At 36.2% G+C, this 22,456-nt stretch overlaps 1 protein-coding gene and 1 non-coding gene across 2 annotated transcripts; one reads left to right on the top strand and one right to left on the bottom strand.

Annotated features, from left to right (window-relative positions):
- Positions 1 to 2,636: 2,636 nt before the first annotated feature.
- On the top strand, positions 2,637 to 12,659 carry LOC100372536 (uncharacterized). The gene is made up of 11 exons (XM_085494203.1): positions 2,637 to 3,267; positions 3,910 to 4,058; positions 4,171 to 4,358; positions 5,530 to 5,684; positions 6,472 to 6,615; positions 7,093 to 7,220; positions 7,890 to 8,058; positions 8,171 to 8,310; positions 10,390 to 10,520; positions 11,687 to 11,813; positions 12,280 to 12,659. The coding sequence occupies exons 1-11, from the start codon at positions 2,672 to 2,674 to the stop codon at positions 12,537 to 12,539; spliced, it is 2,187 nt and encodes a 728-aa protein (XP_085350329.1). The 5' UTR covers positions 2,637 to 2,671; the 3' UTR covers positions 12,540 to 12,659.
- A 2,459-nt stretch (positions 12,660 to 15,118) lies between these two features.
- Positions 15,119 to 15,219, bottom strand: Mir92c (microRNA mir-92c). The gene has a single exon (NR_037537.1). It is a non-coding gene; the product is annotated as a microRNA mir-92c (primary transcript).
- Positions 15,220 to 22,456: the final 7,237 nt, after the last annotated feature.

The following is a 22,456-nucleotide window of genomic DNA, read 5'->3' as shown; positions in this document are numbered from 1 at the left end:
GTATTATTAGCATAGTCTGCATATTATTAGCATAATCTGCACATTATTAGCATAGTCTGCATATTATTAGCATAATCTGCACATTATTAGCATAGTCTGCATATTATTAGCATAATCTGCATATTATTTGCATAATCTGCATATTATTAGCATAATCTGTATATTATTAACAATGTTATCACCAAACCCTGATTTGTGTGTATTATGTAAATTAACTACTCTTATATAATTTCAATTTGCTTTACTATTTCGGTAAAAGTCTTTCACATCGAAATAAAAAATATACTAAATGTAAATAAAGAACAGATGTTCATATCTTTACATGAAGTTCAAATTGTCTTTTTAAGCTTATCACCTGTTATATCAGAATCGTCAACAACAACTGTTGTAACAATACTACGATGACACCCCTCTCAACACAAACTTGGTATGAACAAACACAACCTTAACGCTAAGTTATGTCACGGTTACTAGTAACCATGGTTACGTACAGTTAAAATGCGGTACACAATGTAGCATTCCAATGAAACGCGCCCTCTAGTTACAAGGAGATTCTATGATGTCATACTGACGTATATGGATGAAGGTAATGTCACTCAAACCATAGTGCCTCAAAAAAGAAGACCGTGAGGACCATTCCGAACTCTGATAAATCCACTGTTGTTAAAGCGGAAGGGTCGTCACCTGCGCACGCGTGGGAATTGTGTCCCAAGCGTCAATAACACACGCTAAACACGCAAAGGCTCATGAGTAGACGCTTGTTTGTAAACATTCAAGGACACGCTATGTCCATTTGACGCATGCGCAAGTGACGACTCCCCCGCTTTAAAACTTCTCTAACGGATGCGACTTTGCCGTGCTTGTGCTTGCCCGGGTCTGGTTGACACTAGGACAGCGCATTATATTGGCATTTGACAGAAAGATGGCCGCACAGTACAAACAAAGATCGGTAAAAGGTCACATTAGAAAGGTCTTACTGGGGTTCTGATGTAAAAAAAACAACTTTCTTTGATTACCAATATCTTTGAAACGATTGAAGAAGCGACAATGAATAATTCTTCTGTGGCAAAAATGTGTCAGTACTATCACTCGAATTTGCACATAAAAAAAGTCCGGAGCAACAGAGTAACATTCAATGTCTGGAACTGTAATGATTCCGAGAACGTGAGCGATTGGAAAAATCTACGCTGGGATTGGTTATTAGTGTTTTATTTCACTTTAGTTTGCCAGTAATGCGCACCTTTATTACAATATACGTCCTTCGGTACAGACAAAGATCGGTAAAAGTCACGTTAGAAAGGTCTTACTGGGGTTCTGATGTAAAAAACACAACTTTCTTTGATTACCAATATCTTTGAAACGATTGAAGAAGCGACTAGCCTATTTGATTGTAGAGACTTTCTTTTGTCATGTGCGTAAGTGTGTGAATATTTCATGAATTAAGCAGTGTAACATCATGAATTCTTGATCTAGGAGAAGAAATGTGTTGTTGTTTTTTTCATCAAATATTATAGATCTAGGAGAGAAGACGTTTTTTTTCATCAAAACATCTAGATCTAGCAGAGGAAATGTTTTTTCGTCAAAAATTCTAGATGTAGGAGAGAACACGTTTTTTTCTTCAACAATTTCTATCTAGGGGGAAATGTCTGTTTTTTCATAATAAATTCTAGATCGAGGACAGGGAATGTTTTTATTTTTCATATAAAAAAATCTAGTTCTAGGAAAGGACACGTTTTTTTCTCGTCAAAAAATCTTGATCTGGGAGAAGAAATGTTTGTTTTTTCATCAAAAAGTCTAGATCTAGAAGAAAAAATCTTTTTCTTTTACTTCGATCAGGTGTATTTTTCCCGGGGGTCCGACTTGAGAAAATACCTGGAATCCATGTCTGTGAAAGGGGTTTTCAAAATGAACCCATGTCTGTGAAAGGGGTTTTCAAAATTACCCTAAACATGTTAAAAGGTCAAAATTTCGTATCCCTTTTCACTGTTAAAAAGTTAAAAGATCACGCACCTTGAACTCGCGCCTGATTTCGCGATATTTGAGCTTTCTAGCCCTTCAGTGTAAACACGGGTTGGTCATATGCCGTGATCGAGAGTCGTTAACCAGGGGGCCGGACATTTTCCTCGTTTTTGCGATCATTGAATTCCTTAAAGCAATAAAAAAAACGATAATCTCATTTAAAAAATAACCACCCTAATCACGTTGGCAGTACCGGAAAAGACACCCTTTTCAAGTTTGTCTATTTTGACTGAAATGGTAACCCTAAACGCGTAACGCGCGTTAACTTGCTTTTCTTTAAAAAAAACCCACCATTTTAACGCATTTTCTTTCACAGACATGTGTACTAGATCATTCTGTAAGTCGGACTCCCGGGTATTTGTTATCATAAATTTTAGATCTAAACCTATGTTTCTACAATCAATTTATCAGGGTCTATTAAGGTTGGTCCAAATTAATACAATTTCGTCATAGTGGGAGAGGCAATACAATAAGAAATCAACTGCTCCACGCTTGTAACCCATAGACCTGGTTTGTGGTGCGACTACTCATAGCACGTCCGTCGCTGGGTCACGTGATGTCTGATCTTTGACCACACGTCAACATCTAATCAGTCGACATTGTGGTGTTCATTTGAATAACTACTCGCGTGAAACTTCCAACTATCGTCAACATGGCGTCATATACTACCTGGATATGCGTCACCGCGTCCCTCGCGTGCGTCGTCCTCGGCCTCCCCGCCTCGGATGACACCGAGTACTTGATTAGGAAACCCGCCACCAACGAGGTCCAAGATCATTCTGGTCCCTTACTTGAAACGCATTTATTTACTGTTAAGTCGAAGGAAGGCAAACGTCAACCAAGAAACAGACGGCTAAATATGGCCATGGTGAGTATGGCTGCAAATAATTTAGCGGCGAGGAAACCACATGCTGCATTGAACAACAACAAGGACCCTGTAAACCCATATGACCGCGGGCAACCCGCTAAAGGTTTCACATTGCGGACACTAGGCGGCGCTCTAACATACCCGTCCGAGTCTCTGAAGAACGGGACGCCGATCGCGTTTCAGGTGTTCGACAATCGATCCGCTTTCGTCGAGTGCATGTGGACGTCAGAAAGTTCATTAAAATCGCTGATCGAAAATTCGCCGAATAATACTCATTATATTTTCATGTCGTCATCGGATCGTCCGAGGGAGGACGCAGATTGGCTGAAAGGGCAAATCGATAAGACAATGGTAGATATGATGTTGCAACTCCAAATAAGGTAATATTCATGATGCATGATGGGAAAATATTTATTATGCAAATGAAGAACTTCAGTACCCAATCACAGTGCATCTTGCTTGATAGCATTATGTGTCTCGAAATATTTTCATCAGCAGGTTGTCGACGCATCAAACACTTTGAGAACAATTTATAAAATGCACAAAGAAAATTCGAATGTAACAGTGGAAAGCAGTTATGTAATTTTCCAAAATCGCTCCAGACATTTATGAAAGAGTCACGTGGTATAGGTACCTCTGTCCTCAGCGTAATGCGATGATAATTGCCGACACAAAACCGTTTAGACCGTGTACTTTTTCGATTATTTTGTTAAAATCTGGACCAATTACTTTATTACTAGAAATGGTCATTGTTTCAAATGTGTGTGGTTAAGTTAAAATCTGATAAAAACAGAATATTTTGCAGAAAAATATATTAAAACAACATGAATCTGAGAATCTGAACATGATTATCCAAAGCCTTCCTGAAATCTAGCAAATGAAAAAAAATACCTGTTTGAAAAATTTATTAGCTATTCAACCACCCTGCAAAAAATAGATTACCTCTCACCAAATACATACTGTAGTTAATATTATTTTAACGCAAATATAACAGAATAATTTATATCAACATTTTTTTTCAGTGAAAGACAGGTCACGAGTTTGCAGGGAAGGATACATTACGTAACTTCCGCCATATACAACCTTGGCAATTGGATCCCAGCCGTACTGAATTATTACGCATGCGTAGGTCATGGATGTGGATACGATCAGATAGTTTTCCAAGCATCAGGTGGGTGGACGTAGGTGGCGCTCCATATTTGGTGAATTTGATGACGTAACGGCGAATCGTACATTTTGTTTTCCTAAGTGCGTATAACTTAAACTGACCTTGTCTATTTCAGGCGACGACACACCGTACATCATGAAGCGACTTGACGCTCACTACGACTGGTTGCCTTCTCCAGTGTCGGCATTTGGTGATAAGTCCACAGAAATTACGAATGCTGGGAATGGTTGCCAAGGCAACATTGACGTAAAAGGAAAAATCGCACTTCTTTCCAGGAATGGGGAATGTAGTTTCTTCACTCGAGTAAGTGACAATCCTCTCTGTGAATGGAGTGTGGACTTATCCAGTAAACATTTCCATCCCTCAATGAATAATGGTTCATTCCAAATTGAATTACAAATCACGTGTCTTCGTTATTCAGATTTGTTATTCCTATTTTTTCTACGTTTCTGAATGTGGTTCACCCATCTAATTCTAGCATAGTCTCACTAGAAGGAGTATTATGATCTACTGTTGCAAGTCTATAGATGACTAGAGGACGTCGCACTTGAAATGAATCAATATACGCGTTGACCCTTAAAATATGTAAATTGTTACAGAAAGCTTCAGTCTCTGATGGTAAAAATTATAAGAAAAACAGGGCTTTTTATGCATTGAAACAATAGAAAAACAATCCCGAAGGATTTGACGTCACACGTAAATGTCCACCGAGATCTCGGTGATAGCGAGAAGGCTGTGAGAATTGTTTTAACCAGACTAATAGTGTCGTCACCGTTCCAAATACCGTAGATATATATCTGAGGATCAGCTAGTAGACATAATGACGGAAGTGAACTTGGAAACTATTTGGGGAAAAAAAAACCCGCGGCTCTCTCGCTCTCAGCAAGTTCTCGGCGGCCATTTGCGTGTGAGGTTTTTGTCGTTCGAGATCTCAGCGGTCATTTGCGTATGAGATTTATATTGTTCGAGATCTCAGCGGCCATTTTCTATTTGAACGCAGTTATCACACAAATCAGACTAGAAAAGAATTACCACGTATAGAGATGGATTAGCAGTAATCTCAGTCCTTGGTATAGTTATTCAATATAACCATACGTTACGGACAAAATGTTATCTATCATTGTGAAAGAATACTTTGCCTGAAACGTCTGGTTATATTGAAAAATGACCACGGTCTAAGATTACCTAGGGGTCAAACATGAGACATCGTGGGGGTGGCTGGAACAGCATTGCATGACAAGTACGTTTTTTTTCGTGGTGTCTTCTGATTATTTTGAATGTGTCAGCATATTTTGCATGCATTTTTTTCTTCAGTGCATTTTTTGTTTAACAAATTTCCCAACCCCAGGTTTTAAAATGGTCGACCCGTACTACAATTTGCTTTATATATTACATATATATTATATTTAAATTTATTCAATACTAGAGGCCTTAATTTTTAATTTTTTAATTTTCGTTCTATTCACATTTAAAGGTTTCTAATATGCAGAAAGACGGGGCGTTGGGAGTGATCATTTTTGCTAATGCTGGTGGAAATATTGAAGACATGACTTGCCAGGACGAAGAGTGTGACACGCAGCTGGAGATTCCGGCCACTATGATGCCGTACAACGGGGATTTACTTAACAGGTGAGGACCAATTGGATTGGAGTAAATATACAAGGCCGTATTTGATACGTCGAAAGAAAAGTAAAGCAAGTGAATAACACCGACTACACGGAAGGGCATCTACTATGTCAAATCGGGGTAAACATGTGTACCGCTACAAGCGTAACTCGAACCGACGATCACGCACGCCAAAGACGGATGCTACCTTCATGTAATAAACTCGGTTATTGAACATCTTTTTTGTGGGTGCCAGGTGGTAACGGGCTGGTGGCCGAGGGGAAGGCATGTCGTGACGCGAGGCTTGGCGGTTAGGTGCTGTACGCAGTCACGCACCCAGAACATGTTTATTACTTTGATATTATTTATTACCTTTCGGTGTTATTCACTGACGTGCTCTCTGATTGGTCTGACGAATGTGACGTATATATAACGCACATTTTCACAAAGACGTACGTAACATTTCAAAATACGTGTGTAAGAGGGTTACGGACGGCTAGTTAGTTAGTTAGTTATACCTTCAGAATTCAAAAAACCACGTTTTATTGGTCGATGGAATAACATTTCAACATTTTCAAATGGCTTTATATGCGCTCTGTGCTCGTTGATTAATACGTGTAAAAATGAAGGGAATGGGGTTGTTTCCATAGTATAATACTATAACGTAAATTGAAATGGCACAACTGTTTATTCCAGATCTTTTAGAACTGGCCACTTTCTATATGTAAATATTTGTTGTTGTTTGTGACCTTCTTTGATGCAAGTTCTGAAGACAGCTTGCGCCACTAAAACATTAATATTGTTTTTGCAGACTGTCCCAATCGAAAATGAATGCCACTTTTCAGCATACTCCGTCCGATAACTTTTATTTCGGGATTGATGGGCAGGGGAAGCTGTATGAAATGGGTTGGTTGTTGTACCCGTCATTCCACTTTCTTACCTGGCAAGCTCAGTGGTAAGTGGGTGTTTGATTGTTTGTAATTTCTAACATGTCATGTGACTCTGTTAATAGCCATTCGTCTGTTATGTCAGCTCGAATTGTACAATATGTCGGGTTTTTATTTTTTTATGGTTTTCAAATTGCTAGAAATACTAGTATGTCAAATCGCGTCGCATCGTGTTGCGTATGGGTCCCATGCAACGCATACAACGTGTGTGTAAAATAATTTGTTTGTTTGCAGGAAATTCAAACGTGAGCAGTCCGACGATTACCGATTTTTTTCTGCAGCATTACGTAAAATTTATTCGAAATATTGTTGCCAGTTTTACAAGTTTACAAATGTCTTTTATTGCCACCTCCGGTGTCCAGCTCGTCTCTAACCTCTTCACCATATACATATTTGTCAAGTTGATTTAAACATGTTGTTCAAATTGACGTCATAGAAGAACTATGTCACTAGAGGGCGCTCATAGGCTTTACGTTTTATCACAGGTTAAATTTCAAGTCTGAATTGTTCCAGAATTTGTCGAAGGAAGCGTTGGTCGTGACAGCGTTCAATCACACTATCATGAAAGGGGATCCCGGTGTGGTAGTCACTACGAAATTACCACCCATGGAAGGTATGACATCACATCCGTTGTGACAAATGCTACTACAAATACGAACTCGGACAAATAATGTTAGGGATTTGACTTATTTACCAAATCTAGTATACTCTAGGATGTATATGTATACTTTATCAGACACACTTTTAGCAGATCGCCGTCCATTTATTTGCCTGAATTTCCTATTCGTTAAATTAAGTATGTTGGTGAATAGCTTTTCAGTGTCCAGATACATCAATATTTTCTGATGAATTATTTAAAGGGCGCTGGTCATCGCGCCACGCATGCGCGGGCGACTTTGACTGTTGCGCGGACCAGCGAGTACAAACTGCTGATATTAGTAAGATTTAACTAGATATTTTTTTTGGTTATTGAAGGCATGGAAGGAGTCATTGATGGTGTTCATCGCACCCAGGTCAACCCTCGCATTGGATTTTGGGAAAATCAATGTTTATCAACACAAATCTAGCATAACGACCACTGGCATTTAAAATTAATATGCAATTCGTGGGTTTTGCAAATAATTGAGCGGTTGAATTTCCAAACATTTGAATCACATTTCTGATAGTTCCTGGTTTCCAAATAGTTGGTCTACGACGGAAGTATTGGAATTGTCTTGATTATGATGCATTATGGGTACACTTTCTGACGACACAAATGATTGGCTAATTTTCTTTCATTCAGAGATGATGAAATACTCCAAGGTGGAACTGGATACGTCATTGTCATGTCCTGGGACACGTGACGAAACTTGTCCTGAATGGGACCACACAGTGCAGTTGTACGTGTGCTGTGATAGGGAGTCACCTCTATGTGGTATGGAATTAGGACGATGGATAACACCATTCAGAAGGTATGTGTGGGTAAAGCATAGTTAAACTGTTAAAACATTGCCCATTTGTTGTGATAACTCAAACGTTTGGCTTGAATTCCATTGCCACAAGTTATTTGTGCTCTATTTGTAGACGTATTGGTCGCTGGTTGACTGACATCACTCCATTAATGCCACTGTTCACAAGTAACATCTGCAATTTGACGATGAAAACTGTGCCCTGGGCAATGCCATGGAAACCAGCTCTGAACATCCGATTCTCTGGCTACAAGGGTATATTACATTACTGTTTCCAAATATGGGCATCTGTGAAAATGAGTCTTTCAACAACTGTCTTGCTATACTTATACTTATACCATACCACACTTCAATTCAATTCAATACCACACTTCAAAATATCTGCTAGATATTTGTCTTCCTATGCAACATTTCAGGCAACTTTTCAGACCATTTCCCTACTTTTTACTTACTTACCACCTGTGTCTGTCTTACCTGGCATCTTACGATAGAGTCTACAGTTCTAATATCCAGAGCAATCATTTCGTACTTTCAGACTGATCCATTCCAATATTCTAAAATAATCGTCCAACATTCCAGATGACTTTTTCATCTTCTCAGTCTGATTTTTCAACTGGTATTTCCCAATACCGAGAAACCTGATAATTTATTTGACTTTCTAGACATCAAATATATTTACTGACTTTCCTTGCAATAATTTTGACATTCCATGAAATTTTTATTCTTTTCAAACAATTTTTTCAAATTTTCCAACTTTACGCGACGACTACCGCCCTTTATTGACCTTAATACCTTCAGCACACAGGAGTTCTTTCTAAGCTTTCTTTGATTTCTGTTTCCTATGATCTCATATACTCCTCCAACAACTGTATTACCATTCCAGGGAAATGTTCTGACGTTCCCGGCAAATTCCTCAGCTGCGAGATATTTTTGAATTTCTATGCAACAATTCAAGCAAATTCCTCGTACATTTCCTTACTTTTTACTTTTCTATTTTTAGACAACCTTTCATATCTTGTATTTATTTTCAAGGTGCCAACACTCTACAACACTTTTCACACTTTCTGAAATACTTTTCTGTTCCAAAGCAAACTTCTCAGATTTTCCAGTCATTTTTTTACTTTTTCAAAACTTTTCTCCCTTCCTAAACTCGTCCCACTGTTTCAACATTTTTTTGTTCTTTCCTCATGAATTATTCATCTTTCCAGACAACTTTCACTGTACCAAATTTTTTAGCACTGTCTACCAATCAGCTTCATTGTACCAAATTCTGTTAGCAAGGTAAGCAAATGAACTTCACTGCACCAAAATGATTGTTTTTAAAAGTTCTTTTTATCTTTTTTTCCAGGTGACATGTTCTAAATAACTCCTATGTTGAGCCGACATTCGAACATGTAAAACTGTTGACATTTTCTGAAATACTTTTTCCGATTTTCCACACAAATGCTCCAAGAACATTTTTCCGATTTTTGATTAAAATTTCTTCACTTTCCTGACGACTTTTCCCAAACTTATATATCATCATTTGTTATTCTTTCCACGCAAATTTTTCATCTTTCCAGACAACTGATGAGCTTCCAAAATAAGTGTTTTACAAGTTTTTCAAGTCAACTGCTCTATCACTGTAGTGAAATATTTCCGATGTAACTTATCTTATTTTTCAAGGCCACTTTTCTACATTCTAGGCACTCCCTACTTTTCAGATGTTATCTACTTTATTTTTTAAGACACCTTTTCTAACTTTCCATGCACTGTTTTTTGACTCTCAAGGTCACTTTCCATACAACTCATCTAACTTCCAAACAAGTTCCATGACTTTCTAGAAGAAAATAAAACAAATTTGTTTGACTTTCTTTGTATACAATTCTGTTAGCAAGGTGAACCAATCAACTTCACTGTACCAAATTCGGTTAGCAAGGTAAACCAATCAACTTCACTGTACCAAATTCGGTTAGCAAGGTGAACCAATCAACTTCACTGTACCAAATTCTGTTAGCAAGGTAAACCAATCAACTTCACTGTACCAAATTCGGTTAGCAAGGTAAACCAATCAACTTCACTGTACCAAATTCGGTTAGCAAGGTGGACCAGTCAACTTTACTGTACCAAATTCTGTTAGCAAGGTGAACCAATCAACTTTACTGTACCAAATTCGGTTAGCAAGGTGAACCAATCAACTTCACTGTACCAAATTGTGTTAGCTGTTGTTTATTATACTTGTTCACTTTCCATACACATTCCAGACTGTTTTTTTTTTCTAGACTGTTACTTTAAAAATGCCTATTTGAAACAACATGTAGAAAGATAATATGTATTTTGTTAATTCTATGCCAGGGTCTTCAAGTGCAGTAAAGACTACACATCCATATAAAATAACACCATTATTCCGAGGTGGAACTTTCAACAAGTCTTACAACGCAAACTACAAGCCAATCAACTTCACTGTACCAGATTCTGTTAGCAAGGTAAGCCAATCAACTTCACTGTACCAGATTCTGTTAGCAAGGTAAGCCAATCAACTTCACTGTACCAAATTGTGTTAGCAAGGTAAGGCAATCAACTTCACTGTACCAAATTGTGTTAGCAAGGTAAGCCAATCAACTTCACTGTACCAAATTGTGTTAGCAAGGTAAGCCAATCAACTTCACTGTACCAAATTGTGTTAGCAAGGTAAGGCAATCAACTTCACTGTACCAAATTGTGTTAGCAAGGTAAGGCAATCAACTTCACTGTACCAAATTGTGTTAGCAAGGTAAGCCAATCAACTTCACTGTACCAAATTGTGTTAGCAAGGTAAGGCAATCAACTTCACTGTACCAAATTGTGTTAGCAAGGTAAGGCAATCAACTTCACTGTACCAAATTGTGTTAGCAAGGTGAACCAGTCAACTTTACTGTACTAAATTCTGTTAAAACTGTAAACCAATCAACTTCACTATACCAAATTGTGTTAGCGAGGTGAACCAGTCAACTTTACTGTACTAAATTATGTTAAAAAGGTGAACAATCAACTTCACTGTATGAAATTCTGTTAAAAAGGTAAACCAATCAACTTCACAATACCAAATTATTGCCTTATAAGAGCCTTAATTTACTTTTTTGTCTGAATCAAACATCTTCATTAATAATCTATAGTACAAATGTAGTCATTTTCAATATGGAAAAAATGGAATAAATTTGAAGCCACCATACTCTGTTCAAAGAAATTTGATGGAATGAATATAGCCTATAGTTTTTGAGCATTTTACTATTGATTTCTATGGCAAAGATATTCATGTATCTAAAAATTTCAATGATGTACAGTTCACTTCTAGAATTATTGTAAAAAATGTCATTATTTTTAGTGGCTTTTTAATATTGAAATGTGTTTTCATTTTGGTCTAATGGGATCACCGATAAATTTCTATTTTATGTTTATTATTTGACAGTCTCTCAAAAAAAAAACAGATTAACAGTGCATAAAAAATGTTGACATTCTGCTGATTAAATGTGGATTAAAATCTAAATTATATATATTTAGACATGAAATATGCGTACATGTCAAAACGCACAAGTACATTGCACCTTAATAATGAACATGTCATCGCTTGAAGTTGGTATACACGTGATTGATATTGACATTTCTATTTTAGGTGGCAATTGTTGCCATTATCACTGGACATGGAAGTGATGAAAATGGATGCGGAGAATTCTGTCCAACATCCCATCATTTTGTTGTCAATGGCAACCACACATACAACAAATCATTCGATATAGCAGGTATGGAAGCTCAATACATCATTGATGACTGTAAAAAACTTTATTTTAGCTGGAATTAATTTTCAATGAAAAGACGTTTTGGGCGTTTTGTATGGAATTAATGTTCAATGATTTTTGAGAGTTGAATGTAAAATATGAAAAAAAAAACGTATATTCACTGAATTTTATTTCCACTGAATCATTTCTCCAGAAAAAATAGCGAAAATTAATTCCCAGCAAAAATAAAATATTTTACAGTAAGTAATTTCATTCACTTTGAGATCTTGCAGAATGCGTGAAAGCTGGAAACAGAACGTCTGCCAAAAAATCAAATGAATGACAACCACAAAACTTGTTTTCTCAGTCATCGTAGCAACTTTTCTCATCCATGTAACCATAGTAACAGTGAGCCAATGATGAGGGACAAAAACAATTAAGTTTCAAGGCCGTAACCATTTACATGCAAGATCTATTTCAACTCTCACAGGAACGCAACTTGGGTGTGCTGACAACGTTCCAACTGGAGTTGAACCAAACGAGCATGGCACGTGGCTGTATGGACGAGATGGATGGTGCGATGGCCGAGAGGTCGACCCATGGGTCATTGATATAACAAACCAAGTAACCAAGCAGACAACGAATAACGTAACCTACTATGGCTGGTACAAGGGAACGGATCCGGATCCAAAGTTGCCACCAGGATACATTATAATGTATTCATATTTGGTCTTCTACAAAAATATCTAATGCCATAATTTCTCCATAATTTTGTACATTTATGTATTTTCCCACAATTTTTTTTGTTAATTTTACACAAAATGTACAAATTTGCAACTGAATACCATTAAATACTTAATTTTTGCTTAATTCAGTGTATTGTTCTTTGACTTCTATGTACTAGGTTTCATTGAAAAGTGACAAATAGTACTTAGAAGTGGAAAAGCCAAAAATTGACTAATTGTAATTAATGCGAATTAGGTAATTAATTTTTACGCCAAGGTCCGTGCATGCAGTCCTATATCCCCTATGTACCAAGTTTCATTGAAATGTGATGATTACTACTAGAAATATCAAAGGTTGAAAATTTACTAATAAAGCAAATTAGGCAATTAATACGCAAAAATTATTAACCTAAATCCAGTCAGATCTGTGCATTGTCCTATGACATCTATGTACCCAGTTTTATTGAAATGTAATGATTCCACGGTACCGTAGTCAAGATATCTATGAACAAGCAGCCGGTTGGCTGAGATAGCTCCGCTGTTAGCAATGCACATTTCAATTAAAGAACTCAAGATATCATTTTCTAAATGAACAATATGTTTAGTATCAAAGCAATTGGACTCGCTGTTTTCAACAAGAATTCAAGAATATCACTTTTCACCAAAAATGACAAATGATAAAAGGCGTAAAAAACACTGGAGTTTGTCGAATCCCACAATGTTTTGACACTACGACCTTTGACCCGTCTTTACATTCGATTTCACGTATATCATCAATCTCAATGAATGGAAAATATTCTATACAATGCTGGATCACCCTTATATTTTTAACTATGTGGTCAGATGACAAAACAGCTATTCTTATAGGAGATTGTCAATCAAGTCTGTCAATTGCATTTTCGACTTCAGTGTTCTCGAATTTTGGTAAAGGATGGACACTAATTTGCATAATTAGCATATGATTTGCATAATTTATTCATGATACTTGTACATTTTTTCCAGTTTTTGTAAACTACTCGTTGATTCACTTTTAGTTTTATAATTTAGATTGAAAACACGAGTCATGGCTTAAATCTGAAAAATCAATATTATAAAGTACTCACCCGCTATTTGTTGTGCAAAATATGTAATGGAGGATTCTCAGTTAATAACTGAACTGTATAAAATATCCCTGGCCGTAGTGGAAAGTGAACGTTGCAATAATTGTAAACAATCATGGCAGCATCAATAAAAAAAGATCTACCCAGAATGCAGTATTTCAGTTTTCCCCTGACAAAGCGTTATTAGAGCGCCCTCAACAAGTTAGGCTGCAGTCCGAATAAAGTGGGTGGGTGTTGCATGATGGGATATACTGAGTTTAAACTGATGCATGATGGGACATGTATATCTACAGCCACAATGGAAAGCAAGTTGAACTTTTTAACATCAAGTTTGTCTTGTGCAAAGCCTGCAATGATTTTTTGATTTCATCGATGTTTCAGTCGATGCATCTTCATGAAATACACCGTCTCAGTCGTTACATGATTAGAACTGGTTAGTTTGAATAATTTTATGAAGGCGTGTCCATTCAGCTAAATGAACTCATTCACGAGCATTATTACATGCACCAGACCGTCACTACATACATTTCGTTTGGATATCATTGCTGTTTATTATATACAAAAATTGTAAGATTAAATAAAATAAATTTGAAGATAATTGTATTGTGACCTAATTTATATTCAATATGCCAAATCCCCCACTATTAGTTTGATGTTTCCTGTTGTGATTGGCTTACCTTGCTAACCGAATTTGGTACAGTGAAGTTGATTGGCTTACCTTTTTCACAGAATTTGGTACAGTGAAGTTGATTGGCTTACCTTTTTCACAGAATTTGATACAGTGAAGTTGATTGGCTTACCTTTTTCACAGAATTTGGTACAGTGAAGTTGATTGGCTTACCTTTTAAACACAAATTGCTATAATCTCATAACAATCTCTAGGCGGGTATAGAAAACCAGTCAGCAACTTGACTGGCAATGTTGACTTTTTTTGTGAGTGCAAATTGCAAGTGCTAGTGCTGACAGTGCATTTTGGCACAGAAGTCATTTCCTGTTTGGGACTACATGACAGGGCTGTGTGGCCATCTCCCTATCAAATGGCAATTTCAATGCGCTATCCTGGCGTCAACCAGGCCCGGTCGAACACAAGCACCTGCGAACCTTAACCAAGGTTCCCCCAAAGTCGCATTCGTTAGTGAATGAATCTCGGCCAGTGGAATTGGCCTTCCCATTGAGTCTGTGGCACACTCGCCCATGGTAGGGGTCGACCCTTTGATGTTCAGCCTAAGGTAGGATTTGAACTCTGGTTAATGTTACTGTTACTGCAACAATATGGTGGTGACAGTAAAATGGATGACTGTAAAATACTTTATTTTAGCTGGAATTAATTTTTGCTGAAAACACTTTGGGTGTTGTGTGCAGAATTTATTTTCACTGATTTTTGACGAGTTGTAAGTAAAATACAGGATCATTCCTTCAGCAAAAATGGCGAAAATTAATTCCAAGTGAAAATAAAATATTTTTTAATATTTACTATAAAAACAATCAGTAACTTGGTCCACGATGTAAGTTAGTTGAAACATACAGGCCGGGACGAGTGCAATATTAAATAATATCAAAATATTGCAAAAGTCCTAACCTCCATGGCCAACCAGTATCCATGGTAACCAGTCCATCCCTGGTTCGAGAAATCTCTAGAGGGAGAAACAAAACATGTTATCGACTAAAATTAACTTGATGTAACTGCCAAAAAACTAGAAAGAACTGGAATGGAATCTGTAAGTTGAACACCAACAGTTCTCTTAGACCTTCAAAACATTGTTTTATTGCTTGCACAGAAATGCCAAAGACAAAATTTATTAAAGCGCAGTGTTTTGTATGGAATTTATTTTCACTGATTTCTGGCAGGTTGAATGTAAATTATAAAAAAAAAAGAATATTCGCTGGACTCTATTTTTATTGAATTATTCTTTCAGTGAAAATAGCGAAAATTAATTCCAAGCGAAAATAAAGTATTTTACAGTAGATACAAGTCAGGAGGGCATACCTTGCTAAACAAATGGTACAGTGAAGTTGATTGGCTTACTTTGCTAATACAATTTGGTACAGTGAAGTTGATTGGCTTACCTTGCTAATACAATTTGGTACAGTGAAGTTGATTGGCTTACCTTGCTATCACAATTTGGTACAGTGAAGTTGATTGGCTTACCTTGCTAATACAATTTGGTACAGTGAAGTTGATTGGCTTACCTTGCTAACACAATTTGGTACAGTGAAGTTGATTGGCTTTCAGAGCTGAAATAATTCTGCTTGGAGAAGGAAAGCTTGACGAGATAAGGCAGCAACATGCAGGCCGGGACAAGTGCAATATGGCTGCCTTTACAACATATATGCAACAAATCTCAACCTGAATGTAGCTGTTACGATTGGCCGCAATCTCCGCAATAGCAAACAAGTGTACTGAGCTTGAAATACAGGTGGGTGGTATCGCAGTATGCTTCCAAGTACGCATCGAAGACAGGAAAACCCTATGCATCGGATGGTGCAAATTGAAAAATACCCATGTTGAAATTTTACAAGAATACCCAAGCTTGTTCAAAGCAGTGGCAGCTTTGTGGTTGGCTGAAGATGTAGGACACCCTAGGTAGTGTCAAATTAATTCAAGACACCCTATGCCAGTTGTAGAAATCACAGCTCAAATAATGTGATGTTCTAATTTTAATGTGAAATCCAAACGCAGAAAAACAAAATAGAGTGCAGAGATCATTTATGTATTTTGGAAATTTGTATCTGCTTACCCAGACTCCAAAATTTTCTTCAATATTTCTGGAAATTAACCATAATTTTGAAGCCAACACCACAATTTTAATTTGGCCATTTGTCCTAATCTTCTGCAGAGAAGTGCAGACTATAAACAGGACTATTTTGTGAATTTGTGATGAAAAGAGGCAACTGGTGGTGAAAAGGTTAATGACTACATGAAATTTAGATAGTGCTGGTAATTTGTAAGTCATCTTCCTGGCTGTTGACAGTATGTTGTACATAACCTTAGCTAGCAGGCCGGGACAAGTGCAATATTAGACGAGAACAACATTGCAAAAGTCCTAACCTTACAGCTCAGGTAAAGAATATAGCTAACTACAATATGAAGTAATGTAAAATGACTAATTTTCACTGGGTTTAAATTTCGCTGATTTACCATTTCAGGCATACATGTATTCAGTGGGTTTTCAATTCACAGTTTTATTTAGATACCATACTCGACCGCGTTAGCGCCCATGCCCAGGCAAGCGCCCACCCCCACTTTTGCGCAATTTTTATATTTGGGGTCACATTCGGCAAAGCGCCCACCCCTTCAAAATGCAACTAATTTAAAACTTGGTCTTGTGTAACGAATCTTGGTAATTGTTTTTATATGATACAGCGTGGTTATCGACCGCTGTGAACATGTTGTGAATGCGTAGAACACGGTAACCGTGCGTAAACTACGATTCGACAATGACCTGTTAATACAAGTAAAATGCGGTAAATATTTCATGCCATATTCAGTTTACCTCTCAAAAATGGCTAGTTACTAGTTTTTTTGAAAAACCATGTCGTTTATTCGCTGAAATCAATTCCAACAGATCGTACTTCGACATCGATAATTCACTTCCGCATTGCGTTACCGGTAAGTCTTCGGGAATTTCCGAAGAATTGCGTCAGTACAACACAGCATTCTGATTGGTAAATAACCAACTTGACCCATTAGGTCAATGGATGCTGCTGCAGGTCAAACGCAAATGCATCATGGCGGAAAGTGATTTTCATCAAGAGTTTGCGTACGATCCAACACCTTCGTCAGAGGAGATAATAGGACAATTTTGACTTCGACAGTGTTCCAACAGACTCAAATGTTTTTAATTTCGTAAATTCTGGTGGTACGTAATTAATATTGTAATAAAATTTGCATATTTTTTGTGATCATTTCTGTTTCTTCATTGTGAAAACTAATGACGACTCAACTAATTTCGTAATTTGATTTTCCCTCAAAGACGTAATCTGTCACTTAATAAATCAAATTTTTCATTTGCATTCTTTTTCGAGGGGGTTGCTCGGGTAAGCGCCCACCCCTAAAAAATCGTGATTTTCTGAGTTGAGGCCCCTGGGCACTAACGCGGATGAGTACGGTAATATGTTCTATGCTGAATTTTACATATTCACTGGGTTTTAATTTAGCTCATTTTTCAGTCAGCGAAATAAGCAAAATTAAAACCCAGTGAATAATTAACCCTTTTACAGTAATAGACGTACCATCAGTGTTGTCCCCAGAAAAAACAGTATAGTATCAACCAATAGACCATTTTCCCCGTTCACTGCGAGAATCATGCGTTATGCGTGAAATCGAACGTAAAAACAGGACAAACAAAAGTCATAGCGTCGTAGTCGCGTCAAACATGTGGGATTCAACAAACGCGAAAGTATTTTCGGGGACATTTCCATGTTTAATATTGTGCTGTCCACATTTGATGATAGGCAATTTCGATTAAGTGAGGGTATTCGGAAGCAATATTCCTCAGTCGAAGATCGGCCGGTCAATGTAAGCTACGAAATAAAGATATTAGAGTTCAAAATCAAATCGTTTGATATTTTGCACCAGACGTTAGACGCGCATCTTTCATGTATCTCACGAGATCTCGCAATTGTGCGGAAAATCACCTATTTACATAATAGAATATGTCAATGACTTGTATTCATTTTTATGCTAAATTGGTTCTATTATTTATTCAAAATTAAACAGTTAGGAATGCCTAGTCTATAATGCCCTGGGGTGAACCCTAACCATATTTGTTCTATTAGAAACGCAAATACTTAAAAAATAGCCTCTGTGGTTAGAATACCTACTGTGAAATAATGTAGAATACTTTGTCGAAATTAATTTTCACTGAATGAATGATTCAGTGAAAAGAAAATCCAGAAAATAATTTTTTCATTCAACTCGTCAAAACAAAAAGTAAAAATAAAATCTATACACAACGCTCAAAATGTCTGTTCAGCATAAATTACATCTAAAATAAAGTATTTTACAGTAGTTTATTTCCATTCTGAGTTTATTTTTGCCACTTTTGGTTAAAATAAAATCCAGCAAATGTACTTTTTTCTATACATTAGATTGAACCTTAAAATTCAATGAAATTCCAAACAAAACACATTAACTCTTTTAGTTGATTAATTCCCAATAAAATAAAAGTATTTTACAGTTACGTAAAATACTTTATTTTCACCATTTCCGCTGAAGAAAAGATTCAGTGAAAATAAAATCATAGAAATAAAAATTGTTTGTCTATTGATGCAAGTTTAAAGAAACTAATTATTCGCTGGGTTTAGTTTCGCTGATGAGTAAAATCTGCTAAATTAAATCTACGCGAACGTGTAAAATAACTAAACTCTCCTCCAGGACAAACAGCGAATATGCTCAACATTTAGTGAAATTAAATAGTTTTACAGTATTTTTTTACTTTCAGAAGCATGGGAAATTGTTTTAGCCCCCATTTTGTGGGTATTCAGAGTTTTGCTTATTCAATATGTTAATTTTAAACACGATTCTTTACACTAAATATAGCGATTATGTTAATTCATGCATTGAGTAAAATTCGCTAACATAGCATACGTTTTTTTTAAAGGATTCACATTATTTGCTTCACTAAATAAATCAGTTTCTATTGATGACCAAGTTGGTCAAATTATGGACCTAGGGTTCTATTGTGAAAATTACTTATTCCTGTCTTGAGAATCTTTTTTCCACACTTTTTCTAGTTTTCACTTAAAATTTTTTTGGCTACTTTCGTCTCAATCATCTGAAGAAAAGTTTGATTGAAAAAGAGGGAACTGGTGGTGGGGGGAAAAAAAAGTTCAACACTGCACTCTTAAATTTTATGAAAGAAAAGTTTTTTTTTCCAGTCTAAATTGTGAAATTTTCCGGGCCTACAACTGTCAGCAACTATTACAAATATTATCAAATTAAAAAAATGATACAACTCGTGCAAATTTAATTTAATTTTAAATTCTGCAATGGCCAAGTGGAAATAAACCATTCTGGCATTCAGACCAGTGGCAGTAAAAACAAAGCAGTGGTGATACAGTCATGCTGTTTGTATCAGACGGGGAGGGATTGAAACAAGACATCTTATTGGCCACAAGCCATGCATGGCACAGTCCCCGTTAGTTATCAAATTTGAGATATATAGTTATGTTTATAGTAATATAGCTGGAATATAACCATGTCAGGAATATGATTATGATGATTGTTTAACATTAAAATGATTGACATTTGTATCTGATCGTCAAACAAGTACTTGTCCATATTGAGAGATATTGCTCTGGAACAGCATTCAAAATCAGCCATTTTGAATACATGTATATATATATAACATGATGTATAACGAATATATAAAATCTGAATATAATCGGTCAAAGTATTTAAGAAATATGGCTCTAGAAGCCCAATCATTAAAACAAAATGGCCGCCAGTCAGCTATTTCGAAAAGGTAGTGTTGACACTGCTTATATCTGTAGTAAACATTTTCGCATTCTCCCATAGAGGGCCCACTTCATTGGAAACTTTAATTCAGAAGTTTCAGCATACAAGAGACTAGACTTATTTTGGCCTTGGGGAAGGAACAACAATGTTTACACACACTCTGGCTTATCCCTCAAAAAGTTGGAGACGTTTCTTCAGGTCAAAATCTTAAATAAATTAGTCCGCTCAGAAGTCTGCTAACGGCAACAAGTTTAAACACTTTCATTCAGTCTCCCGTCAAAAAAAAACATTTCCCCACTTAATTTTATTTTTCCTAGCTACTGTGAAACACTTTATTTTTGCTTGGAATTATTTTCGCTGAGCGACGATTCAGTGAAAATAAAATCTAGTGAATATACCTTTTTCTATATTTTGTATTCAGCTCATTAAAAGTCAGCGAAACTAAATTCTATACAAAACATCCAAAAAATCTTTAGCGAAAATTAATTACAGCTAAAATGAAATATTTTACAGTACACTGGCGAAATCTCTAAAATTGGGCTTTGACTATTAGTAGCTAAACAACACAGCACACTCACCAGAGGTGATGAACAGGTTCTATTGTTATGCAAATTAACCTCAACTTTAATTCCCTTTTCAGAGAACAATGACGCTTTTGTTGAACTTCCGACTTTGTTCATTCATCAGTTGTCCAAAATACAATTATACGCTTGATCCACTAACCACTAAAACATGACCTTGAACACTTGAGACTTCAACAGAAAAATGGAACATAAAATGTCCTCAAAAGAATTGACCGATTTGAAATTGCATGATCAATATCCACACGTAAGTATTTTAACTATTTCCCCTTAAAAAGCATCAGAGAACAGGAAGTCAGTAGAAGACAAAATACCTTCGTCTATTCTGGTTTCCGATTGGTTTTGGCACTGTTTGTGGGGGAGGGCGAGATGCGAGTTTTAAGAAGTCAAAAATATCTCATTACCAAAAATGCCAATAATATTTATCAAAATTAGAAATTGTGGGCTGGGATAGCCCCGCCGTTAGCAATGCACATTTCAATTAAGAACTGAAAATAACATTTCAATTAAGAACTGAAGATATCATTAGAAAATTGACAATATGCATAGTAATAATGCAATCAGATTTGTGGTTTTTAACAAGTCGAAAATCACTTTTTACCAAAAATGACAAATATTCATCAAAATTAGAGAATTAAAGATATCATCACGAAATTAACAAATCTGAGAGAGGTCTACATGTAGTACCTATATATGTAATATCAAAGCAATCAAGACTTATCGAAAATACCACTTTTTACCAAAAAATGCACCAAAAATAAAGAATTTGAGATTTTAACATGAAATGAACAAATCTGAGAAAGAACCATTGAAGGTACTTGCATATCAAATTTGAAAACATTCTAACTTGCGGTTTTGAAGAAGAAGTTGAAATTGTAAAGTTGACTGACTGCCGAGCTAAAAAGTTGACGACTGACTATCACTCTTATGATAAGCTCTGCCCAACAAAGTCAACAGCGGGGCTAAAAAAATGGGGGGGGGGGCATGCCCAAATAGTTACAGGTGAAGCTTCTTGACTGCATTACTGAATGCAAAAAATTACACATTCACAACTTTAAATTTTAACAAGCAGCCTGTCGGCTGAGATAGCTCCGCTGTTAGCAATGCACATGGCAATTAAAGAACAGAAGATATCATTACAAAATGAACAAATCTGAGAGAGGTCCACATGTAGTACCTATATGTATAATATATCAAAGCAATTGGACTTGCGGTTTTCAACAAGAAGTCGAAAGTATCACTTTTTACCAAAAATTACAAAAATATTCATCAAAATTAGAGAATAAAAGATATCATTATGAAATGAACAAATCTGAGAGAGGTCCACATGTAGTACCTATATATGTAATATCAAAGCAATTGGACTTGCGGTTTTCAACAAGAAGTCGAAAATATCACTTTTTACCAAAAATTACAAAAATATTCACCGACATTAGAGAATTAAAGATATCATTACAAAATGAACAAATCTGAGAGAGGTCCACATGTAGTACCTATATATGTAATATCAAAGCAATTGGACTTGTGGTTTTCAACAAGAAGTCGAAAATATCACTTTTTACCAAAAATTACAAAAATATTCACCAAAATTAGAGAATTGAAGATATCATTACAAAATGAACAAATCTGAGAGAGGTCCACATGTAGTACCTATATATGTAATATCAAAGCAATTGGACTTGCGGTTTTCAACAAGAAGTCGAAAATATCACTTTTTACCAAAAATTACAAAAATATTCACCAAAATTAGAGAATTGAAGATATCATTACAAAATGAACAAATCTGAGAGAGGTCCACATG

This window comes from Saccoglossus kowalevskii, chromosome 20, assembly GCF_978046115.1.
Source record: "Saccoglossus kowalevskii chromosome 20, keSacKowa6.1, whole genome shotgun sequence".
Lineage (NCBI taxonomy): Eukaryota > Metazoa > Hemichordata > Enteropneusta > Harrimaniidae > Saccoglossus > Saccoglossus kowalevskii.
Note: the sequence above shows the minus strand (reverse complement) of the source record. Positions and strands in the feature narration are given on the sequence as shown.